This window comes from Gorilla gorilla, chromosome 15, assembly GCF_029281585.2.
Source record: "Gorilla gorilla gorilla isolate KB3781 chromosome 15, NHGRI_mGorGor1-v2.1_pri, whole genome shotgun sequence".
NCBI classification, from domain to species: domain Eukaryota; kingdom Metazoa; phylum Chordata; class Mammalia; order Primates; family Hominidae; genus Gorilla; species Gorilla gorilla.
Window position 1 is genome coordinate 75,369,709 of NC_073239.2, and position 26,411 is coordinate 75,396,119.

The following is a 26,411-nucleotide window of genomic DNA, read 5'->3' on the forward strand; positions in this document are numbered from 1 at the left end:
TCAAGAATCACTGGCTTAGATCTTGGGAATGATTACAATGATGCTGTTATTCTTGTGGCAAACAAAATATATCCTAGAACCAGGGAACTTAAGAATAAAGGGAGATCTTATCAGTCATCAAGCTCTAACCTTTTCTGATGCATGAGTTTCCTTTCTGTTCTGGAAAAGTAGTTGTCCAACCTTTGCTTGAATGTCTCCAATAAGGCCTGATTCTTACCTGAAAAACGAGGTAATATGATTACTAAGTCCCCTTCAAGTTCTAATAGTCTTTTCAATGAAATGTAAACTTCTATTGGCTAATCATTTATTTTTTTAAAGTTTCTTCCTTTTTAGTAAGTGAAATTAGTTTCCTCTATTCTGAGGTTATAATTCTTTGGCATATGTGTTACTATTAAAAAAAATACTTAATGTCATGCTATCCTTATTTATCCAGGTATAAGTATACATTACACTTCCCTTATGATTTTCCTACTAATTCTGGGAGGGATGGTTCAGAAATCTTAAGAAACTTACATGAGGTCACTTATACAGATAGTAACTGGACAGCTGGAGCCTAAGGTCTTTGGACTTCAAAATCCAGTATTTTCCCCATTGCACCTATAAAATGACCTATTTAAGACCTATAAAATGTCTTATAAGCTATTATGACACGTATCATCTATCTAAAAATATTTTCCAAATAGCCAAATATATGTTATAAGCTAAGTGACTGACCAGGTGCAGTGGCTTAATCCCAGCATTTTGGGAGGCTGAGGTGGGTGGATAGCTTGAGCCCAAAAGTTCTACATCAGCCTGGGCAACATGGCAAAACCCCATCTCTACAAAAAATACAAAAATGAGCCGGCATGGTGGTGTGCACCTGTAGTCCCAGCTACTCAGGAGGCTGAGGCAGGAGGATCACTTGAGCCCAGGAGCTTGAGGCTGCAGTGAGCCATGATCACGCCACTGCTCTCTTGCCTGGGTGACAGAAAGAGACCCTGTCTCAAAGAAAAAACATATAAGCTAAGTCATAAAACCTAGCATCACAAACATGGGTGTCAACATTAGGTGTTTCTTGGTGGGATGCAGTAAGACAGCATCACCTATGTGGTATTCTGGCCAAAGTGTGATATGGCTCTAATCATGAGGGAATAATTACGAAAATCTACAACATGGAACAATTTGTAAGACAACCTGGCTGGTCTTTTCAAAAGTGTCAGTCATAAAGAAAAGGGGTTGAGAGGGCTGATTTAGAGTGAGAAAATAAGGCCAGGCATGATGGTTCACGCCTGTAATCCCAGCACTTTGGGAGGCTGAGGTGGGCAGATCACGTGCGGTCAGGAGTTCCAGACCAGCCTGGCCAACATGGTGAAACCCCATCTTTACTAAAAACACAAAAATTATCTGGGCAGAGTGGCGGGTGCCTGTAATCCCAGCTATTTGGGAGGCTGAGGCAGAAGAATTACTTGAACCCAGGAGGCAGAGGTTGCAGTGAGCTGAGATCGTGCCACTGTACTCCAGCCTTTGCAACAGAGTAAAGATCCATCTCAAAAAAAAAAAAAAAAAGAAAGAAAGAAAGAGAGAAAAAAGAAAATAAGCCTGGGCAATAAGGCGAGACCTAGTTTCTACAAAAAAGTAAAAAATTAGCCAGCGTGGTGGCAAGTGCTTGTAGTCCTAGCTACTCAGGAGGCTGAGACAGGAGGATTGCCTGAGCTCAGGAGTTGAAGGCTGCAGGGAGCTATGATCATGACAGAGCAAGGCCCTGTCTCTGGAAAAAAAAAAAAAAAAAAGAGAAAGGAACTAAAGAGTAATAACAAAGAGCTGTAAGATCCAAATTAAGTTGTCATTTTAATAATTCAGAGTGCCTACACTCAGATCTTAGGTCACTGTTTCTTTCACATAAGTTTCACCTAGAAGGTAAGAGTTAAACTATCTCCAAGGTCTCTGGCAACTCTAACATTGTAGTTCTTTCAGTACACTCATAATATACAATAAATTGTGAACAAACAAGTACCACCTATGAGCCCCATTACGAAGAGAAAATGTAACTAAAATAAAAAATAATGGCCACGTGCGGTGGCTCACGCCTGTAATACTAGCACTTTGGGAGGCCGAGGCGGGTGGATCAAGTCAGGAGTTCGAGACCAACCTGGCCAACATGGTGAAACCCCGTCTCTAATAAAAATACAAAAAAAATTAGCTGGGCGTGGTGGCGGGCGCCTGTAATCCCAGCTACTCAGGAGGCCTGAGGCAGAAGAATCGCTTGAACCTGGGAGGCGGAGGTTGCGGTGAGCCAAGATCGCGCCACCGCACTCCAGCCTGTGCCACAGAGTGAGACTTTGTCTCAAAAAACAACATAAAACTCATTAGAGAAACTCAGCAAGTTACAAAAAAATAATAATTAAAAGGGTCTTTAACGCTGAGCCCTTAAAGTCTTTTTTTTTTTTTTTAAGACAGAGTCTTGATCTGTCACTCAGGCTGGAGCGCAATGGCGCGATCTCAGCTCACTGCAACCTCCACCTGCCGGGTTCAAGCAATTCTCTTGCCTCAGCCTCCTGAGTAGCTGGGACTACAGGCGCGCGCCACCATGCCCAGTTAATTTTTTGTATTTTCAGTAGAGGCGGGGTTTCACCTTGCTGGCCAGGCTGGTCTCGAACTCCTGATCTCGTGATCCGCCCGCCTTGGCCTCCCAAAGTGCTGGGATTACAGGCGTGAGCCACCGCGCTTAGACTTTAAAGTCCATTTTAAGTCTAGACTTCTATGAAGGTAGACTGCCGAGATGTAAAAGAAATAAAATTAGTTATTTAGCTTTTAGATCGGATTACATTTTCTGCTTTGATTATTCTAAAGCCTCCAGTAAGGCGTAAAGGGAAAGCTCTAAGTAGCGCATCCTGGGAAATGAGCAGATCAGGGAAGGGGTGTTAGACCTGGTATTATGTCTAAAGACGATTTTCATTTAAAGGAGGATCTTCCCCCGGGCAGCTCAAGGTCACATCGTAAATACCTTATAGTCTAATTCAGTGTCCCAAAACAAGACCCCGACTCCCCAGATCCGGGTTGGGGGTGGCTCAGGGCCTAAAGTTCCTACCCTCGCCCAGGTGACACCATCTCCAGGAAGGTCTGCACCGGACCCGGCGAAGCGCTGTCCCGCTTCGCACCCCCCACTGCCCCAAGTACGTGCGGCGGCCTCCTCGGGAGACCCCGCCACTTTCCTGGAGCGTAGCCTGCCACCCCCCGTCCGGGAACCCCGGATTCTCACGGCAGAGAACAGACACCATACTTAAGCACAGGCTCTCGCATCCGACATCAGTACAAGGCTGGGGGTTGTTGGGGGACGGCTGAGCCTCGGGAGGGAGGGTCAGGGTCAGGACAGGAGCCACGGCCGCCAGATGGGAAAGAACACGTGGGAGCAGTAATGTCAAGTGACACTTAAACCCTTAGACGCCGATTCGTTATAACGCGAGGAAATCTAGAAGAAAAAGCAGGTACCATCAGCGAATTCTAAAATCTCCTAAGGATTACCTTCAGTTATTTTCCGCTTAGACAACGCTTTCTATTCCCGACTTCCTCTCCAATAATGACCCGAATCTGTCGAAACCTCTTGGAAGCCTAATTTACCTAATCCCACGTCCCTAACGGTCTTCGGAAGCGAAGCAGTGTAAACAGTCCCTGGTAAACACAAGTAGTATTACAAGTCGGAGCTTTTCAAGTCTTGGATGAGACTGTAGAGCGGTCTTGTGCGGCAATGTGCTACCTTAAAATAAATAAATAAATAAATAAATACATAAATAAATAAATAAATAAATAAATCCCCGTTATGTCCGGAGTTTGTTTCCACCCGGAGAGGAATGGAAGAGCACCGGAGAGGAATGGAAGAGCACCAGAGAGCGCTTAGCTTTCTGGTTGGATGTTTTGGGTGAGTTTCTTGGCGCGCATGCGTGTTGTGTCTCAAGGGCGGGTTTGAAGGGAAGTGGGTGTTGACCTGCGGGCAACTGACGCTGTTTGTTGTCAGATTACACCCGTGACGGTGCGGGTCTCGGGCGTTCTGGAGATACGTAGGGGTGAATTTATGTTTCGGACGATTGCATCTGGAGGGGTGTGTAAGACTGTGGCTGAAGAAAGCTATTACGCTTCTTATGTGGGTCATTATTTTAAAAATAGCATTTCGGTTTTATTTGCTTGACTGCCTCTTCTCAACAAATTTTAAGCCCGCCTGTACATGTGTTTGGTTTTGCCCTACCAGCTCTGGGGTTGGGGAGTGCACTGTTATGGTTATTGTTGCTCCTGTGGCCATTCTCTTGTCATCCCCACTTTCACATTTTGGCGTGGTGTATTAGTAGACTGAATGGGATTAATGGGTAAATATGACTTTATAGTCAGCTTTAATCCTGGATTCAATATCAGAATTTAGATTTTCAGCTTTGTGGATGTTCGACATTTTAAAAACAGTTATTGCAAAGAGGTGAAAATTTTGTTCTGAAGTCTTAAGGACACAGAGAAAGTTTTTCCGTCCTTAAGTGTGGGACTTGTTTTGTGACCAACAATATGAAAGGCTCTGAGGTCAGCTTGGAGAAGAAAAAAAGGATTAAGATGCCAGCGAAGAGACTTCGTGAGGTAGTTTCTCAAAATCATGGAGATCATTTGGTTTTGCTGAAAGATGAGTTGCCGTGTGTTCCTCCGGCATTGTCTGCAAATAAACGTCTTCCTGTTGGAACGGGGACTAGTTTGAATGGAACGTCACGTGGTATGTGATTCCATGTAGTTTTTCAACCAGTTTTAGTTTAGTAAATCTTTAGTCCTTATTTGTTTAAATTCCCAAACGTAAGATATAAGTCTAGTTTGTACAGATGTTTGAAAACTGACCCTGTTTCCCGGGAAAATGGCCAGGAAGCCTATAAAATGTTTGAATAGATGGAATGAATGAAACTTCAACGTCCCCTGTTGTGCTTTTTTTTTTTTTTGCATTGACTTTTTCATATTTTTTTTTAATATTTATGGTGGATACACTTAACTTGTATAATGTGCTTTATTTTCCCCCACGTAGTGTTTTTTATAGTTTTCCCTCAAAGTAGTGCTTTTTACCTAATTCACTACTTTCTTTTCATAGTGGGAAAAGCAGGACTTCTGCCAATTGATGGCTTCTATATTCCAATTCACTTAATCTGTCTAGAGCTCAGTGAAAATAAGGATAACATATGCTTTACTCACTTCGCTGCTAATTGTGAGGATTAAATTAATATGTGAGTAAAAACAGCAAAACGCTTTTATAATGCTGTTCTTTGGGGGATACAGCGGTGACACTCAAATAGTCCTGCTGTTAAATTAGACCTTTACATCGTATACATGTTTCTACCCATAGTTTTTCCACATCCAATAGTGTATGGTTATATTTTAAATTGTTTCATGCTTAATCTCACTTTATTGTCAGTACCGAACCTTATTTTCCCAAATATCAACTGTAAAAACTTTCATTCAGATATGTTTAAATACATTTTCTTAACTTTTTTTGCATGCAAATTGTCTTTCCAACTTCTGCATTATATGGAGTTTATAGATCTTGAATCATGCTTATACAGTTTCTAAAGCTAAGGATCTGATTTTAAAATCACTAAAATCTATTCCTTTGTTTTGTTAGGTTCATCAGACTTAACTTCTGCTAGAAATTGTTACCAGCCTCTATTAGAAAATCCCATGGTGTCAGAAAGTGTAAGCAAAAGGATTCTTAATTATGCTCACGTTAAAATTTTCAGTATTGTGAAATAATGCATTCTTAAATTATGTTTGATTAGCAGCATGCCTTGTTTTTATTTAAATATCACTTACCAAAACAAATGTTTTATATACTACAATTGTGACTTTGAATGGTGTTTGAGACATTAAACAAAAGGCCTTCCCTAGAATCAAAAATACCTATTAGTAAGATAATGGCCGCTGAAAGAGATAGGATAACTGAAAAGAAACTCTCTTACTATTCAAGGAGAAGGTGTTCTTGCCCAGAGACTTAACATGTTCTTAGGTAAAAGAAAAGGAACAACTAACAGTACAATTTTTCTTTAATGTGAGGTGTGCTTGCATGTCATTGTAACACTTGTGAGAATGGTTTTTGTTTTCTTAGAAGGGAGGTTCTTTAAGAATAACATGAAATTATCATCTTAACTTTATAATGCCAAAAGTATTTGATAAATACAATGTTTTGGTTATGAGATCTAATCAGACTTTGACGGCTAATCATAGTGTTGACCTATGTATTGTCAGTTTAATAAGTCTGTATAATGAGAGTTTCACAATATGCTATTTTGAAAATTGAAGCTGGCAAACTAATAATTCAATTGAGACTATATGACAATTTTGTCAAAAGCTCACAATAAAATGTATAATTATTTGCTGTACTTGATCCCTAAGTAAATGCCTAGACTTTGGAGTGTTTTTTTGTTGTTTTGTCTTTTTTTTTTTTTAAGCAGGCCTTATTTAATGATATCTAAACTTCTCAAATGTATGGATACACTGTTATTGTATAATGGAGAATAAATGGGTGATCTTCGTGATGTTGTGCCATCCTTATCTACTCCATTTGACTCACAGTGAGTCAGATTTTCACATTTCACTGAAGCAACTGAGATGTTAAATGACTTGCACTGCTACAAGTGGCAAACTGGTTTGAGTCTGAATCTCAGTGCTACATTTGCTTGCTGGTTCATTTACTCATTCATTCACTTGTCTGATAGTGTATTACTCACCCATTCAACAAATCTTTGAGTAGCTTTAAGGTACATCAGCATTGCGTGGTGATGGAAATGAAGAATATGAAATACACAGTCCTGCCCTCCCAGAACACAGTAGTCACATAGCTAGTAAATGGTTCTTGATAAATAATAAATCATGAAGTTTAATTAGGCTATTTCTTCCTTTCATATCCCAAAGGATTTTTCTAAAGACGTTGCAGTGCAAGTGTTGCCTTTGGATAAAATAGAAGAGAACAACAAACAAAAAGGTAAAAGAATAATATTAATTTTTTTTAATTGTGACAACATATACATAACATAAAGTTTACCACTTTAAAATGTACAGTTCTGTGACAGTAAGTACATTCACATTGTTGTACAATCATCATCACCTTTCATATACAGAGCTTTGTCATCTCTCCCGACTCTACCTATTAAACACTAACTGCTCATTTTTCATCCCCTCAGCCCTGGGCATCCTACTTTTTGTCTCTATGAATTTGACTACCCTAGGTACGTTATATAAGTAGAATCATATAGTATTTGACCTTTTGTGACTGGCTTATTTCACTTAGCATAATGTTTTAAAGGTTCATCCATGTTGTAGTATGTGTCAGAATTTTCTTCTTAAGGGTAGAATTTATTTTTAAACATTTATTATGTAGTCTTATAGTTTTTATTATTTTCATTTTAAATTAGTTTTTCTTCCCAAATTAAGCTATTACTAGAAGCTATAAAATCCAGAATAAGGTTTGCAATGGTGAAGGTTATCTTGTTATTACCAACCTATTGCAGAGGTTTAGTATTAGATATGTTTATAAATTTTTTTTTTTGAGACGGAGTCTCCCTCTTGTCCAGGCTGGGGTGCAGTGGCGTGATCTCGGCTCACTGCAACCTCCAGCTCCCGGGTTCAAGCAATTCTCCTGCCTCAGCCTCCTGAGTAGCTGGGATTACAGGTGCACACCACTACACCCAGCTAATTTTTCTATTTTTTTTTTTTTTTTTGTAGAGACAGGGTTTCACCATCTTGACCAGACTGGTCTCAAACTCCTGACCTCAAGTGATCTGCCTACCTCAGCCTCCTAAAGTGTTGGCATTACAGGCGTGAGCCGCCGTGTCTGGCCCCATATGAATTTTAAAATAGTTTTTTCTAATTCTGTGAAAAATGATGTTGGTAATTGAATAGGAATTGCATTGAATCTGTAGATGGCTTTGGGCAGTATGGTCATTTTAACGATATTGATTTTTCTAATTCATGAGCATGGAATGTTTTCCACTTATTTGTGTCATCTGTGATTTTTTTCATCAGTGTTTTATAGTTCTCCTTGTAGAGATCTTTCACCTTCTTGATTAAATGTATTCCTAGGAATTTTATTTTTTGTGTGCTGCTATTGTAAATGGCATTGAGTTCTTGATTTCATTCTCAGCTTGAATGTTATTAGTGTATAGAAATGCTACTGATTTTTGTACGTTGATTTTGTATCCTGAAACTTTACTTAAATCATTTATCAGATCTAGGGGCATTTTGTAGGAATCTTTAGGGTTTTCTAGGTATAGGACCATGTCATCAGTGAACAGAGGTAATTGGACTTCCTTTTACTTTTTGGATGCCTTTTCTTTCTTCCTCTGTCTGATTGCTCTGGCTGGGACTTCCACTACTGTATTGAAAAGAGTGGTAAGAGTGGGCATCCTTGTCTTGTTCTAGTTCTTAGGGGGAATGTGTTCAACTTTTGCCCGTTCAGTATGATGTTGGCTGTGGGTTTGGAATTATGAGGATTATATTATTACTTAATCACTTAATTTGTTCCTTGTCCTTTTCGATCGTGGAATGCTATGGCTGAGTTCCTAAACATTCTTTTAGTTAAAAAAGATTTTTTTAGTAGCTTATTAAAGTTTAATAAATATTCAGGGATTTAATATATATTTTTGTGTCTTGATTTTGCAGCAAATGACATCTTCATTTCTCAGTATACAATGGGACAGAAAGATGCTCTAAGAACAGTTTTAAAGCAAAAGTAAGTTTCATTTACAGAAAATAATTGGACCATTTCTTATGTAAATCAGCTTCATTTGTACTTTGGACATATGAAAAACCTTTTCACTATGTGAAATATATATTGTGTGATATGTATAAAGCATTTCTCATGGTGCTAGACACATATAAAATACTCAGTAGCAGTTAGCAGTTATTATTATGGAAGTGCTATAGTATTAACTCATCTAACACACCTATAAAATAGATTTCATTACTATCCCAATTTTATAGAATCCCCATTTTCTTTTATTTATTTATTTATTTAGAGATGGAGTCTCGCGTCGCCCAGGCTGGAGTGCAGTGGCACAATCTCGGCTCACTGCAACCTCTGCCTCCCAGGTTCAAGCAATCTCCTGCCTCAGTCTCCCAAGTAGCTGGGATTACAGGCACCTGCCATCATGCCCAGCTAATTTTTGTATATTTGTAGAGATGGGGTTTCACTGTGTTGGCCAGGCTGGTCTTGAACTCCTGGCCTCAGGTGATCTACCTGCTTCGGCCCCGCAAAGTGCTGGGGTTACAGGCGTGAGCCAGTGCGCCCTGTGGTTAATTTAATTTTGCGTTAGAATCTAAGGAAGAGCCACACTTTACATTTGAATGATATGTCTCTTAAGTTTGTTTTTGTTTTTGTTTTTTTTAAGACAGGGTCTCGCTCTGTTGCCTAGGCTGGACTGCAACCTCCACCTCCTGGGTTCAAACAATTCTCCTGCCTCAGCCTCCTGAGTATCTGGGATTACAGGCACACACTACCACGCCTGGCTATTATTTGTATTTTTAGTAGAGATGAGGTTTCACCATGTTGGTTAGGCTGGTCTCAAACTCCTGACCTCAGGTGATCTGCCCACCTCGGTCTCCCACAGTGCTGGGATTACAGGTGTGAGCCACCATGATCAGCCTTCAGTTTGTTTTAATCTACAGATTTACCCTTATTTCGTTTTTCTTATAATTTGTTTGTCTTAAGAAGTTTTCTACCTTCTGGATTTTGCTGAATGTATCCTTTTGTTGTCTTTAACATGTTTCTTTCAACCTTGAATTTCTGTCAAGTGGCAAGAATGATATTAGGTGATATAGGTGATATTATATACTTCCTGTGTAATACATCGGGATACATAGATATCTGATTTTATCTCTTATTGTGAAATTAGGATTGATCTGTTAATACACCACCTTTTCGTATCAAATTACAGCATATGGAAGCTTGAGGACAAAGAGTCTAAACAGTCAATTTTAGAAATTTAGCAGGAAAATAATTTCTTATAAAAGCTGAAGGAAGCTGGGCATGGTGGCTCATGCCTGTAGTCCTAGCACTTTGGGAGTCCAAGACAGGAGGATCACTTGAGCCCAAGAGTTTGAGACCGGTCTGGGCAATATAGCTAATTTTTTTAAATTAGCCTGTAGTCCCAGGTACTTGGGAGGCTGAGGTGGAAGGATCACTCGGGCCTAGGAGTTTGAGGCTGCCGTGAGCCATGTTCATGCCACTGCACTCCAGCCTGGGTGACAGAATGAGACCCCGTCTCATCAGAAAAATAGGGAGAAGACAGACAGACAGATGCTGAATGATAGGAAAAAAGCAGGGAAAGCAGAAGATATCAAGTATACCAGATAAAACATAAACACAGTAGAATGTTTTCAACTAGTTCTAGAAGTACATCAGTGTAATAAGCAAATCTTGGACAAGTCTAAGTCAGAAAACTGGTGAGAGAATGCATGTTAGAAGTAAAAAGAGGACATAATGATAGACTTAGAAGGTATTGAGAATACTGTGTATTAAGAATACTGTGTACTTGAATGCTACAAATTAAGAAATCTAGATGAAAGAAATAACTCACCAAAAATAACCATATAACTAAGAAGATTTTAATAGGCCAGTTACTGGGAAATAAATTTAAAAAAAACCTTCAAAGAGCAATCTCCAAAAGTAGTCATGATTTTGTTTGAGTTCTTGAAAAATTTTAAGAAACAGATTATGATCATGCTATATATTCTGCTCCAGAGCAATGAAAAGCAAAGAATGCCCCTCATGTCATTTTATGATGCTAACCTAGCCCAAGTATCAACACCTAACAATTAGTTTCATCAGAGATATTTTCATCATGCTATTGTAATTTAAACAAACCTAGTTCTTTAAATAAGTTATGAGTAAATTATATCTTATCATATGTTAAAAGATTAATACACAATGATTGGAATGCAGCAATGTTTTAAAAATGGTAATAGCAAATTCTGATGTAACACTTATGCACCAGCCACTGTCCTCTGCACTTCTTTATTTTTGTTTTACTTTTTGTTTTTTATTTTGTTGAGACAGGATCTCGCTCTGTCACCCAGGCTGGAGTTCATGGGTAGGTTCACGGCTCACTGCAGCCTTGACCTCCCAGGCTCAAGTAATCCTACAACCTGAGGTCCCCCTAACCGCCCCCCCGCCAGAGTAGCTGGGACTACAGGCATGTGCCACCACATCCAGCTAACTTTTTTACTTTTTGTAGATATAGGGTCTCACTATATTGCCCAGGCTGGTCTCAAACTCCTGGGCACAAGAAGTCCTCCCGTCTCAGCCTTTGAAAGTGCTTGAATTACAGGCATGAGCCAACATACCTGGCTGCACTTCTTACATACTACTTGATCTTTACAAAAGCCTAGCATGTCTAATAATGTTTCAAGCTTAAGGAATAGAAGGGTTTAAGTCACCCAGGCAGTCTCTCTCCAGAGACAGTGCTCTTAACCATTGTGCCACTATAATAATTCATGATCTATTAATACATTTATATCATTTGATCAAATAAGAAAATATATGTGACAAGCACTACAGTCACATTTAATGACATTTTATGCCCATATCTTCTTAATTTTTTTATTTTTTAAATTGACAAATAATTGTACCTATTTGTAGGGTACGTAGTGTTGTACTTATAATGTGTAGTGATCAGATCATGGTAATTAGCATATCCATCATCTGAAACATTTATTATTTCTTTGTGTTAGGAACCTTCAATATCCTCCTTTTAGCTATTTGAAACCGTGTAACACATTATTGTTAACTATACTCATCCTACTATAGTCATTCCTCCTATCTAGCTGTAACGTATTCCTGACTTATTCCTCCTATGTAGCTGTAATTTTGTATCCTTTAACAAATCTCTCCCTATGCCCCCCTTCCATACCCATTTTATACCCAATCACCACATACACACATAATACCCACAAACTTCTTTAAGAATAGAATGATACATTCCTTTTTTGTTTTTTTAAGACGGAGTTTCACTCTTGTCACCCAGGCTGGAATGCAACGGTGTGATCTTGGCTCACTGCAACCTCCGCCTCCCCAGTTCAAGTGATTCTCCTGCCTCAGCCTCCTGAGTAACTGGGATTACAGGCATGTGCCACCATGCCCGGCTGATTTTTTTGTATTTTTAGTAGAGATGGGGTTTTGCCATGTTGGCCAGGCTGGTCTCAAACTCCTGACCTTAGGCGATCTGCCCACCTTGGCCTTCTAAAGTGCTGGGATTACAGGCTTGACCCATCGTGCCCAGCCAGAATGATACATTCTTAACATGAAGGACAATGTTTACTGGAAACCTGCAGTCAATACCCTGTTTAACAGTAAAATTGGGAACAAGACAAGATGTCCATTATTTTTTAAACTTAATTTGGAAGCCTTAGTTGTAGCAGTTAGATAAGAAAATGAAATCAGGTATGGATATTGAAAAAGAGAAGGCAAAGTTATAATTTGTAGAAAATATTGTGTATTCAGAATATCCAAGAGACCACTAACTCAGAAATTTTTACACTAATGGAAGTTCAGGAAGGTGACCAGATACTCAGCATATTATTCAATAATAAAATGAAATAACAACCATAGCAATGTCCCCACCGAAAAAAAAAAAGTTGGGAATACTCATAACCAGAAGTCTATAGAATCTATCTGAAGAAGTATGAAATTTTGTCAAGGGAAATAACCAAAGGCTAAGATAAATTAAGAGATTCAACATGTTCTTGGATGGGAAGACTAAGCGCTGTAAAAATATAAGTTATTACAAAATTAGCGTATGTTTGGCTGTGGTCAGTCTTAAAATTTTTTGTTATTTTGAGAATAAGTGGTAGATGTAAATTGGAAATGTAATTCTAACACTTACCTAGAAGAACATACTGTTGAGAAAAAAAAAGTATGTGCCTGTGTGTATACTGTATGCATATATTTATACTGTATATGTGTGTATATACATACACACAGAATTAAGGATACATCCATATAGAATACATTCAGTTTGGAATAGCTAAGATAAATTTGGAAAAGCAAAAACAAAAATGGGATGATGGAAAACTTGCCTTAATTGATATTATAATGTACTCTAAAGCCTTAGAGGAATGAAGAATCTGGCCAGAGTGTCTAGAACAAGGGGAGAACTCCCTTGTGTGTGACTGGAGAGATAAGCAAGGGACTAGGTTATGAACTCCCCTAAAGGAATTTGGTCTTTAATATAAGATAAATGGCAAATCATTGAAAAGTTTTAAAGAATTAGATATATTTCTTAAAATACTCACTCTGGTAGCCATATGAAGAAATGGATTGGAAGAGGGCTAGACTATAGTCCAGCAAATGAATTGGCTCTGGAGTTTTCAGGGAGGAGTGAGTTAGATTGGTCCTGAATACACTGGGCAGTGGTGGTATGGTAATGGGAATCATGCTCAGTTGGAGAGGAAGAGACAAATTTGGAAGATGATTAGGAGATTGAATTGACAGGAATCATTAATTAGATATGAGGGTAAGGAAGGCACTAAGGTTGAATCCCAGATTTTTGGCTTTCACAAATACATGGTGAGTAGTATTACTCATTGAGAAAGGAAATCCTTGTGGGGGATAACTTATTCTGGGCATGGTCAAGGGTTTGAGGTTCCTGTGAGAAATGTGGGTAAGAAGTGTTCAGGAGAAAATGGAATATAAAGGTCAAGTTGCCAGACAGTGGCTCATGCCTATAATCTCAGCACTTTGGGAGGTCAAGCTGGGAGGATGGCTTGAACCTAGGAGTTTGAGATCAGCCTGGGAAACATAGCAAGACCCCATCTATAAAAACAATAAATTAGCCAAGAGGGGTGGCATATGCTTGTACTGCTCATTACTTGAGAGGCTGAGGCAGGAGGATTGCTTGAGCCCAAGAGGTTGAGGCTGCAATGAGCCATGGTTGTGCTACTACACTCCAGCCTGGGTGACAGTGAGATCCTGTCTCAAAAAAAAAAAAAAAAAAAAAAAAAAGGCGAAGTTCACAAAAGGGATCCAAGCTGGAAATTAAGATGCAGAAGTCATCATTATGTAAGTGGTAGTCTAAGTCTAAGCTCTGGGAATGGTTGAAGTGATTCAATGAGGTTATGATAGTGAAAGAAAGATGGCTAGGGCTGGATGCATTCTGAGAAAACCAAACATTTAAGGAATATGTGGAGAAAGCAAGCTAGCTTCTAAATGCTGCTCAGAAAGTTTGGCCAGAGATGTAGGGGGTATGGTGTTAACAAAGCCAAGGGGAATTAGGTTCCAAGTGTGATATGCTGCTCCGAGGTAATGGAAGCTAAGGACTGAAAAATGTACACTGAATTGAGCAAGCAGGATTCTTAGTGGCTTTGGTGAGAATAGTTGCAGCATAGCGTTGGGATGTTCAGTGGGTTTAAGAATAAAGAAAAACTGGCTAAAAAAGAAGACTAGAATGAAATAATTGCTTCTTAATGGGAGGGTTATGTGCATTTTTTTGACATTTATATGTCGTAGCTCTTTACATTTGCCACATTGAGCATTTATTAATGTAATAATTGGAAAAAATAAAATTTAAAAGCCTATAAAGAAATTTATGTCTAGCCTTATAATGTTTCTCTTGTTGGGCAAAGGTAAGTCACTTTCAGACTTCAGGCAGAAGCCTTAAAAATAAGGAATTCCTGAATTATATTTTCATACTCTACCCCTCAATTGGTTAAATATATATATTGAGCACTTACTACATACCTAACCCTTTGTTACTTGCTGTTTGGTATGAAAGAAGTCCTGCTACCATTCCCAACCCCAGGTTGCTTACAGCTTAATTGGGGAGATAATATGTATATATATGGAAGAATTAGTGATTAATTACATTCAATATATTATTAAATTGTCCCATACAGATATTTAAACCCTGGGATGGCTGAGTAGCAAGCCTCCATTGATAGGTAGTAAATGCAAAAGGAGTTAATGAAGGGAGAGATCAAGAGGAAGTGCTAGAAGAACAGGCTTCTTGAAGAAGGTAGTACTTGCATTGCACCTTAAAGGAGGAGAAGGATGTAATAAGTTGGGTGGAAGAAGGGTGAGAGAGCAGAGTGAGGCAAAGTGTGGAGTCACTTGTGGGCATGGCATGGTATGTGTAGTTAGTGAGGAGTGCCTTGTGTATGGAAAGCCAAACGGAGGAAATTAGCCAATTCAGTTGTTTATAAGGAATAATTTTAGATTTTTGAATGGTGACGTGTAGGAAGCTTCTAAGCAAGTAGAAACTGGAAGAATGGAATAGTTAGTAATAGGTGATGAAACCTTACGGTTGAGAGAGAGAAGTGAGAAGGGAAATGTGCCAAACAGAGAAAAAGCCCTGATGTCATGGTAAGACCTCTGGGAATTGGGCCCTAACTCTACCACTTAATAAATAGTTGTATGACAGTGATCAAGTAAATCCTGTTACCTCTGTGGACTGCCATTTCTTTTTTTTCTCTCTTTTTTTTTTTTGAGACGGAGTCTCGCTCTATTGCCCACGCTGGAGTGCAGTGGCGTGATCTCGGCTCATTGCAAGCTCCGCCTCTCGGTTTCACGCCATTCTCCTTCCTCAGCCTCCGTAGTAGCTGTGACTACAGGAGCCCACCACCACGCCCGGCTAATTTTTTGTATTTTTTAGTAGAGATGGGGTTTCACCGTGTTAGCCAGGATGGTCTCGATCTCCTGACCTCGTGATCCGCCCGCCTCAGCCTCCCAAAGTGCTGGGATTACAGGCGTGAGCCACCGCGCCTGGCCAGACTGCCATTTCTTCATCTGTAAAATTAGGAAATTAGGATATCCTGTGACCTCTGTGGACTGCAATTTCTTCATCTATAAAATTAGGAAATTAGGATGGATGTCCTATAAGTTTCTCTCAGCTCTATAATTCTATGACACTCTTCATGCAATTGTGATGAAATAATTGACAACTCTTTATGATTCAATTGGGTATGAGACGGTAAGCAAGTAGAGAAGTCAAGATGACTTCAACATTTTGAGACTGAGAGAAAAATGTTATTCTTAGTAGAAATGGGGAAATATCAAAGAGGAGTAAGTTAAAGAGTTCTGTGATGCCTTTAAAAGTCGAGGGGGAAGTCCAGCAGCTGGAGATGGAATGTATTCCTGCCAATTTTACTTAGACTTTCTTAGGGACTCTTCAGTTTTGTCAGTGGTTCCTTTCATTGTTTTCTTTGAGGCCAAATACCGAGCAAATTGGCTAGCCTTCTTTTTTCTTTCAGTATTTAATTAAATGCCTTATTGCAAATATGTATCTATTTGCTGGACTTGTTTTCATTTCAGGGTCTTTTTTTAATTTTTAATTTTTTTTTTTTTTTCTAGAGACAGGGTTTGCCATGTTGCCCAGCTGGTCTTGAACTCCTGGGCTCAAGCAGTCTTCCTGCCTCAGCCTCCCACAGTGCTAGGATTACAGGCATGTAGCACTACACCCACCTAATTCAGGCTTCTTAATAGTGTATTTTGTGAACATTTTAATAAACTGAGTGACCTTCCTTTCTGTCTGTTTTGCTTTGCTCCGCTCTGCTTTTCTCTTTTCTTCTTTCTCTCTCTCTCTCTCTTCCTCCCTCCCTCCCTCTTTCCTGTCCTGTCCTGTCCTTTCTTTAGACTGAGTTTCGCTCTTGTTGCCCAGGCTGGAGTGCAATGGTGTGATCTCTGCGCACTGCAACCTCCGTCTCCTGGGTTCAAGCGATTCTCCTGCCTCAGCCTCCTGAGTAGCTGGTATTACAGGCGCCCGCCATCACGCCTGGCTAATTTTTTGTATTTTTAGTAGAGACAGGGTTCACCATGTTGGTCAGGCTGGTCTCAAACTCCTGACCTCAGGTGATCCACCCGCCTTAGCCTCCCAAAGAGCTGGGGTTACAGGCGTGAGCCACTGTGCCTGGCCTACCTGAGTGATATTTGTTAAGTAAATCTAAATGACCTAGAATTCAGAAAATTCTTTTCAGTGGTGTTAACAATCCCTCTTGGGGACATTATGCTAAGTGAAATAAGCCAGGCACAGAAAGATGAATATCATGTATTCTCATTTACATGTGGAATCTGAAAAAGTCAGACTTATAGAAGCGGAAAGTAGAATGGTGGTTGCCAGGGGCTGGGGGTGGGGAGGAAGTGGGAGATAGAGGTCAAAAGGTATAATTTCTCTTAGACAGGGTTAATACACTCTAGAGATCTATTGTACAGCATGTAACTATGGTTAATAATAATGAATTGTATACTTGAAAATTGCTAAGACAGTAGATCTTAAATGTTCTCATCACATAAAAAGATAATTATGTGAAGTGATGGGTATGCTAATAGCTTGACTATAATCATTTTACAATGTATACATATATCAAAATATCACACTGTAAATATATACAATTTTTTTCAATTATGCCTCAATAAAGTGGGATAAAAAATAGTCACAAAGTGTACATCAATAGTGCTGTAATTCTTACAATTCTTTTTTTTTTTTTTTTTTTCTGAGACAGTGTCTCACTTTGTCTCACAGGCTGGAGTGCAGTGGGGTGATCACAACTCACTGCAGTCTCTACCTCCTCAGGCTCATGAGATCCTCCCACCTCAGCCTCCCGAGTAGCTGGGACTACAGGTGTGTGCCACCACACCTGGCTAATTTTTGTATTTTTTGTAGAGTCAGGATTTTGCCATGTTGCCCAGGCTGGTCTCAAACTCCTGGCCTTAAGCTATCCGCCCACCTTGGCCTCCCAAAGTGCTGGGATAACATGTGCTAGCCACTGCACCTGGCCGATAATGTTATAATTCTTACATAAATATTTGGAGGATGAAATTATCAATAATGGAAAAACCACAGCAGCTTGTCTGAAGGTAATAAGTTATCTCAATTGATTGTTCACAGTCAGTTACAGACCAAACTTTTTGTTTTATTTTTCTGGAGACAGAGTCTCGCTGTGTCACCCAGGCTAGAGTGCAGTGGTGCCATCTAGGCTCACTGCAACCTCCGCTGCCCGGATTCAAGTGATTCTCCTGCCTCAGCCTCCTGAGTAGCTGGGATTACAGGCATGCACCACCATGCCCAGTGAATTTTTTGTATTTTAGTACAGATGGGGTTTCACCATGTTGCCTAGGCTAGTCTCAAACTCCTGAGCTCCGGCGATCCACCTGCCTTGGCCTCCCAAAGTGCTAGCATTATAGGCCTGAGCCACCACACCCGGCACAGACCAGACTTACTCCACTTTTTCTCCCCTTCTCACTACTGTACTTGACTAGTCTTTAAAAAAATAATAAAAGAGAAAACAATAGTGTTTCTTGGGTTGTCTGCCTTTAGGAGTAAAGCTTGGTACTTTAATTCTTGGAGCTTTTTCTGAGTAGTTTTTTTTTTGTTTTTTTTGTTTGTTTGTTTGGAGATGGAGTCTCACTGTGTCACCCAGGCTGGAGTGCAGTGGCGCAATCCTGGCTCACTGCAACCTTCGCCTCCTGGGTTCAAGCAATTCTCCTGCCTCAGCCTCCTGAGTGGCTAGGACTACAGGCACATGCCACCACGCCCGGCTAATTTTTGTATTTTTAGTAGAGACAGGGTTTCGCCATGTTAGCCAGGCTGGCCTCTAACTCCTGACCTGGTGATCCACCCACCTCGGCCTCCCAAATTGGGATTACAGGCATAATCCCACCGTGCCACCTTGCGAGTGTTTTAAATTTGTACTTCTTGAAAATGTATCTTTATAATTGTGCTATACCTTTTTCATATGTTTAATTCTTATTTTCCAAAATAATATTGCTACCTTCAAGGAATTATCTTCTTATTTCTTTAGCCCTTAGTGACCTGGACCTTGATAAATTTTGTTAACCAAATGACCTTGTTTGATAGGTGATTTAATTAAAAAAAATCAAAACCACCTTCGGCAGATTACCATTTGTTAAGTATTTCTTGAAATGTTTCAATGTAGTTTACTGAATACATTTTTATTGCTTTTTTATTTATAGAGCTCAAAGCATGCCTGTTTTTAAGGAAGTAAAGGTACATCTGTTAGAAGATGCAGGCATAGAGAAGGAAGCTGTTACTCAGGAGACTAGAATTTCACCCAGTGGAATTGATTCAGCTACAACCGTGGCTGCAGCAACTGCTGCTGCCATTGCAACCGCAGCTCCATTGATAAAGGTATATTTTTCTTCCCAGATAATCATAACTACTTTGTGAAATATAGAAGTACTTACTAAGAACTGATTCTATAAATGGTTGTGTCCAGTTATAGACTAGGGACATTGTAGTTGCTCTCAATTGGAAAGAATTTTCCCATTTGTGGTTGTGTGTTACTTCTCAGGAAATGTGAAAATTACCCTCTAATACTGTGATGGCACTGGTGAATTTAGAACTTTCCCAGTTTTAGCACTGAGAGTCCTACATCCTGGGAAACACCTTGGTCCTGGCAACCTGGATAATCGGTTATTCTTATTTGAGAGCTAGAGGAACCTTAGAGATAATCTATGCCTTAGCTGTCACTTTGTAAATGGGGAAGCAGAGAAACAGGTCAGAGTAGGCCTATGAGTCTAGAACGAGTAAGTGACAGAGCCAAAACTAGAACTCAAGGCTGCTGACCTAACTCAGCCTTATGTTAGTAAAATATCAAAAGCTACTTTGCTTTGCTGTTTTCTTCTTTGTAATTTCCATTTAAGTATCTTGTTTTAGGCATCATAAAATTATTTGTGGCAGATTTGTTTGAGACGGAGTCTCACTCTGTTGCCCAGGCTGAAGTGCAGTGGTGCGATCTCAGCTCACTGCAACCTCCGCCTCCTGGGTTCAAGTGATTCCTCTGCCTCAGCCTCCCGAGTAGCTGGAACTACAGGCCCCACGCCACCATGCCTGGCTAATTTTTTGTATTTTAGTAGAGATGGGGGTTTCACCTTGTTGGTCAGGATGGTCTCGATCTCCTGACCTCGTGATCTGCCTGCCTTGGCCTCCCAAAGTGCTGGGATTACAGGTGTGAGCCACCACGCCTGGCCAATTTTTTTTTCTTTTGTTTGAGAGGAAACATTTACCTAAGGATAGCTATCTTCTGCCTTTCATTTCTGTGACTCTAAAAATAAAGGCATTAAATCATTAGACATTTAGTGGGTAAAGGTTCAAATTAGATCACTTATCAATGCCAATTGATTTAAATAACATTTCTAGTAATTAGACATATTTTTGGTATCCTATAATGTGAATTTTTAAAAATGTTTTTATTGTTTTAGGTGCAGAGTGATTTGGAAGCAAAAGTCAATTCTGTTACAGAATTACTTAGTAAATTACAGGAGACTGATAAACACCTACAACGCGTTACAGAGCAGCAAACAAGCATTCAGAGGAAACAAGAGAAACTACATTGTCATGATCACGAAAAGCAAATGAATGTGTTTATGGAGCAGCACATAAGGCATCTTGAAAAGTTACAACAACAACAAATAGATATTCAGGTATCTGTAATAAAGCCAGTACAGATTCCATAATCTTTTATCACTTGGATCTCTCAGCCAGTATTCATTGATAATTACAGTAGCTCATTAGATTGTAACAGTTTTAGTTCTGAAATCATGATTTGCTTATCTTTCTTCTCCTGTAATGCGGGTAACTCTGAATGTTATATCTCAAATGTCACTAGTTGTGTGAGACCTCTCCCTCTAGTTGGCTTTTCCTCCTTTTACACTATTTTTGTTCATATCATTTTTATTATTTATTTTTTGAGATGGAGTCTTGCTATGGTTGCCCAGGCTGAAGTACAGTAGTAGAATCTCCAGTCACTACAACCTCCACCTCCTGGGTTCAGGAGATTTTCCTGCCTCAGCCTCCCATATAGTTGGGATTACAGGCGCACACCACCACGCCCAGCTAATTTTTGTATTTTTAGTAGAGGTGGGGTTTCACCGTGTTGGTCAGGCTGGTCTCTAACTCCTGACCTCAAATGATCTGCCTTCCTCGGCCTCCCAAAGTGCTAGAGTTACATGCGTGAGCTGCCATGCCCAGCCATATTTTTAAGTGCTTATATCACATTGCACCTATTGGTTTATGTCAGCAGTTTTCAGTCTGGGAATGTGCACTAGAATTACTTGAACAGCTTTATAAAAATATTTGTGCTTGGCAGGCCAAGCTAAGAGGATTGCTTGAGGCCGAGAGTTCAAGATAAGCCTGGTTGATGTAGCAAGACCTCATCTCTTAGGAAAAAAAAAAAAAAATTTAGCCTGGCATGGTGGCATGTGCCTGTAGTCCCAGATACTTGAGAGGCTGAGACTGCAGGAGACCTTGAGTCCAGGAGTTTGCAGTTACAGTGAACTATGATAATACAACTGCACTTCATCCTAGATGACAGAGTGAGACCCTATCTCAAAAAAAATAACTATATACACACACACACACACATACACACATACACACACACACACATGCTTAGGCCTTTCAGCAATTTTGAGCCAGCGATTCTGAGGTAGTGCCTGGCAATCATTGAAAGCTTCATAATGATTCTGATGCACACCGTTGGATAAGAACTACCTGGTGTACATGTTTGCTTTTGCATTTAATTAATTAAAATAATGAACATTTTTAATGCCTTTTGAGAGTAAGGCACTGGGCTATTATAAAAAGTGTTATCCTCACAAGGATCTGTAGCATACCTTCTTATTTATTTTGGAATTTCTTTTTCTTTCTTTTTCTTTTTTTTTTTTTTTTTAAGATGGAGTCTAACTCTGTTGCCCAGGCTGGAGTGTAGTGGTGTGTTTTCGGCTCACTGCAACCTCCACCTCCCAGATTCAAGTGATTTTCATGCTTCAGCTACCCGAGTAGCTGGGATTGCCAGCCTGCGCCACCACGCCCAGCTAATTTTTGTATTTTCAGTAGAGACAGGTTTCTACCATGTTGGCCAGACCAGTCTCAAACTCTTGGCCTCAAGTGATCCACCCATCATGGCCTCCCAAAGTGCTGGAATTACAGACGTGAGCCACTGTGCTTGGCCTATTTTGGAATTTCTAACTCCTAGAACACGACTTAGCACTCAGTAAACTCTTTTTTTTTTTTTTTTTTTTTTGAGTGAGTGAGGGAATGATCAGCATTGTAAATGTGTTGGTTTTAATTTCCTTTTTTTTCTAATTAATATGAAATTTATTGATTTTTTTGAGACAGAGTTTTGCTCTTATCGCCCAAACTGGTGTGCAGTGGCGCAATCTCAGTTCACTGCAGCCTCCGCCTCCCAGGTTCAAGCGATTCTCCTGCCTCAGCCTCCCGAGTAGCTGGGATTACAGATGCCCACCACCATGCCCAGCTAACTTTTTATATTTTTAGTAGAGATGGGGTTTCACCATGTTGGCCAGGTTGGTCTCAAACTCCTGACCTCAGGTGATCCGCCTGCCTTGGCCTCCCAAAGTGTTGGGATTACAGAAGTGAGTAACCGCCCCTGGCCTACTGTGCATTTAAAAACTTAAAAAAATTAAAATATAACATTCAGGCTGGGCACAGTGGCTCATCCCTATAATCCCAGCACTTTGGGAGGCCGAGGTGGGTGGATCACTTGAGGTCAGGAGTTCAAGACCAGCCTGGCCAATATGGTGAAACCTCTTCTCTACCAAAGATACAAAAAATTAGCTGGGCATGGTGGCACATGCCTGTAGTCCCAGCTACTCAGGAGGCTGAGGCAGGGGAATCACTTGAATCCGGAAGGCGGAGGTTGCAGTGAGTTGAGATTGGGCCACTGTACTCCAGCCTGGGTGACAGAGCAAGACTCTATCTTAACAACAACAACAAATATATATATATATATGTGTGTGTGTATATATATACACACATATATATATCTATAACTTAATGACTTTCTAAATTATGTATTTTTTTGTTAAGACAAAAATTCAGAAGAATGTACTAAAATAAGTTTATTATACTTAATATATCATCATAAAGTAGACATTAATTTGCTATAATTTTCAAGACTTAACAGGGTTTATCTTGAGCTTTTCATGTGGTTGAAGATAATATTTTATTGGAATGATTATATGCATACCAAGTAAAGTTTAGTAAGTACTCCCTGCATGACTAAAATTGAGTATGCAGCAAATTATCTAGTGAGAGACCAGGAATGAGTCTATAAACTATTAGTTTATAGATAACTTTACTTCTTTAAGCCTCAATTTCTTTACCTAGAAAATATTTTCTGTTGTTCAGGATAAAATGAGATGACACATTTGAAAAGCACATTGATTCCTTAAGGAGTGGCTCCTACTTAGTCCTAAGTACTTACCTGCCATCATCCATCCTTCCATAACTAAATCTGTAACTTGATGACTTTCTAATTTTGGAAGAATGAAATCTTTGCTAATTTAGATGTCTTACTTATAAAGCTTATAATTACAGAGAGAGTTGAAGTTTTGGTTACATACTGGATATATTAGTTGTTCAGTAAATGCTTAATGAAATGAAATTAGTTGAGTCTTTTTCATCTGTTTTATGTAGAGGGATCTCAACACACTTTTAGAAATTCTGTAAAACTATACATTTTTTTAGGTTTTTCTTGGCCTGGCATAAAACTCTATTTTGATTATTACTCATTGCATGCCTGTATCAAAGTATTTCATGTGCTCCATAAATATATATACCTACTGTGTACTCACAAAAATTAAAATAAAACAAAACAGTAAAACCCTCTTTTTTGAAACCAGTTTTATTAGTTAAGATACTTGCTCATTTCAGATATTTTATTTTATTTTATTTTATTTTATTTTATTTTATTTTATTTTTGAGATAGAGTCCTGCTCTGTCACCCAGGCTGGAGTGTAGTGGCACCATTTCGGCTCACTGCCACCTCCGCGTCCCGGGTTCAAGTGATTCTCCTGTCTCAGCCTCCTGAGTAGCTGGGATTACAGGCTCCCACCACCACACCCAGCTAATTTTTGTATTTTTAGGAGAGACGGGGTTTTGCCATGTTGGCCAGACTGGCCTCGAACTCCTGACCTCAGGTGATCCATTTGCCTTGGCCTCCCAAAGTGCTGGGATTACAGGCTTGAGCCACTGCACCTGGCCCCATTTCAGGTATTTTAATAAATAGTGCTGAAAACTATGTTGTCACTCTAGTTTCCATTTATATACAAATGCATATATTATTGCTGCTGCTAAGCATGGATATTTATTTGAGTACTCACTATCAATGATTTTCAAACCTTGACCTCAAACAAAATCCTACCATTTAGGATATAAAAGATGGGATGTTTTGGTTTAAAATTCTCTGATTCAAGTAGAGGTTTAGGGTGAGGGCCTCTCCTTCCTGTCTTCTCTTAGCCGGCTGCAATGGCCCCTGAGCCATGTCTGTGGTAGAAAGGACAGCACTGAGGTTTAGAATGGTTAAGGAAAATGATTAAGGTCACACAGCGGAGTCAGGCTTAGTCAGATCTTTGTGCTTCTACATCTTTCCAATGGCATCACTGCTGCTACTACAGTGGATACTTGCAATGTAATACATATTTTTCATTGTTTATTAAATGCAGTAAATTATGTTTAACTCCTCTAATATTTCAATGTATTTTATCATCTAACTCTTTCAAATGATATTTGAAAATAATAAAATAATCTTATTTCTTCTAGACTCATTTTATTAGTGCTGCACTCAAGACTAGTAGTTTTCAGCCTGTTAGTATGCCCTCCTCCAGAGCAGTGGAAAAGTATTCCGTAAAACCAGAACACCCTAATCTTGGTAGCTGTAATCCATCTTTATATAACACATTTGCTTCCAAACAAGGTAAAAATATGTAGTTCTCTATGAATAAAAAATGTCAGCTATGAATTTTCTTTGTGCTACATAAGCTGAAAACATATTTCCTGAGCAGTAGGAGTTTTTGTTTTATAAAATTTATTTATAGGAGTTTTTGTTTTATAAAACAATTTTTTTTTAAATGTTCTTTTTTTAAAATTTTATTTCTCAGGCTACCTTGTCTTAGATAAAATGAGTTCTTTTTTTCGCATCAAGTAATTTTTAGTTTATTTTGAAATTTTTTAAACTATGGATTATGTTCTTATCTGATTTTAATTAATCCTCATAAATTATCAGAAGCACTTATAAATTTAGAAAAAATTTACTTATTTACTACAAAAATGCTTGTAAATAAATCAGTTCTCCTGTTCTCTGACAAACTGCATATTTGCTCTTTCTTGATTCTGTCAGAGCAACTACCTGAGTACATTTTTAAACCATTTCTAAATATTTTCAGAATTAGTAATGCAAGTCTGCTTATCTTGATTGCATTTTAAAACTCTATAATAACAAAGGAATACATGGCTTACTTGTTAAAACTTTAGTATTTAAAATAAATGAATAAATGTTTTTCTAAGTTATTGAAATTTGAATAATGAACTAAAGAAAATCGAGCGACTATCCCTTTAATGATATACAGATCTATATAGTACAATGTTTTCAACACTTGATTTGTTAGAACAGTGTTGTATTACAGTCATTAAAGATTGCTCATGCTTTTAAGGTGCTTTACATTTTGCAACAAATGAGTGATCCTTACAAAACTGTTGTGCCCAGCACTTTGAGAGGCCAAGGTGAGAGGATCACTTGAGTCCAGGAATTCGAGACCAACCTGGGACATATAGTGAGATCCTGTCTCTAGAAATAAAAATAAAAAAATTATCCAGGTGTGGTGGCACATGCCTGTAGTCCCAGTTACTTTGGAGGCTGAGGTCGGAGGATTGCCTGAGCCCAGGAGGTAGAAGCTTCAGTGAGCTGTGATCATGCAGCTGTACTCCCAGCCTGGGTGACAGAGCAAGACCCTGTTTCAAAAACAAAAAAACAAACAACAACAACAAAGAACTGTTGTGAAGTAATATGAGTCCATTTTTAAGTTATGAAGAGAGGACAATGAAGCACAGAACGGTGTGACTTGCCTGCTCAAGGTTACCTGACTTGGGAGGGAGGATGTCAGAGCTAGGGCCAGAACTCAGGTTTCAGTATGACCCAGCTGAGTGCCTTCTATAGCAGTGGACACTTTTTTCATAACTCAATTCCAGAGAATTTCTTGCTGATAATTTTGTTTTTCTTAAACTTGAGTTTTCATGAAAAAGGTGTCTATTTTGTTGATTGTAAATTGAATTTGTTTCTTTGTATATATAAATTACAGTAACAAATAAAAGAAAATAAAGAGTAAATTAAAAATTCAGTAAATTAAACTTTTAATTTTTCTATACTTTTTTTGGGCAAATATCATGTTTACATATTTGTGATTGTAGCATTTTATACAACTTTTTTACTAGCACATAAAGAGATTTGCCATATTTTATATAGTTGTCTTCATAATTTTAACTTGTAATGACTAAAGGGTGGCCTATTGAATAACTATTTTACAATCTACTTGACCATTATCCTGTTTCGGATACTCAGGCAGTTTTTAGGTTTTCATCTTCATAAATAATACTGTAATAAACATCATATTTAAAGCA

General features: G+C 39.0%; 2 protein-coding genes across 13 annotated transcripts in view; one reads left to right on the plus strand and one right to left on the minus strand.

Moving 5' to 3' along the window:
* Nucleotides 1-3,737, minus strand: part of TIMM9 (translocase of inner mitochondrial membrane 9) — a 19,068-nt gene extending 15,331 nt beyond the window's left edge. The window contains exons 1-3 of one of the 2 annotated variants that reach the window (XM_019010022.4): nt 3,598-3,737; nt 3,260-3,448; nt 130-217 (exon numbers count right to left, since the gene is read on the minus strand). The gene's annotated coding sequence lies outside the window, so the exon portion shown is untranslated. Of the gene's footprint in view, nt 1-129; nt 218-3,259; nt 3,449-3,597 lie in introns of those variants that run through there. The other variant, XM_019010023.3, reaches the window with a different exon arrangement.
* A 185-nt stretch (nt 3,738-3,922) lies between these two features.
* KIAA0586 (KIAA0586 ortholog) overlaps nt 3,923-26,411 on the plus strand; it is a 120,466-nt gene continuing 97,977 nt past the window's right edge. For 7 of the 11 annotated variants that reach the window (XM_055361911.2, XM_055361910.2, XM_055361913.2 and 4 more), the window contains exons 1-8: nt 3,931-4,723; nt 5,615-5,685; nt 6,901-6,970; nt 7,170-7,214; nt 8,647-8,716; nt 18,947-19,121; nt 20,195-20,416; nt 24,558-24,711. In XM_055361911.2, the coding sequence (XP_055217886.2) occupies nt 4,525-4,723; nt 5,615-5,685; nt 6,901-6,970; nt 7,170-7,214; nt 8,647-8,716; nt 18,947-19,121; nt 20,195-20,416; nt 24,558-24,711 (1,006 nt within the window). In that variant the 5' untranslated portion in view covers nt 3,931-4,524. Of the gene's footprint in view, nt 4,724-5,614; nt 5,686-6,900; nt 6,971-7,169; nt 7,215-8,646; nt 8,717-18,946; nt 19,122-20,194; nt 20,417-24,557; nt 24,712-26,411 lie in introns of all 11 variants that reach the window. The other 4 variants (XM_055361909.2, XM_055361916.2, XM_063697867.1 and 1 more) reach the window with 4 other exon arrangements.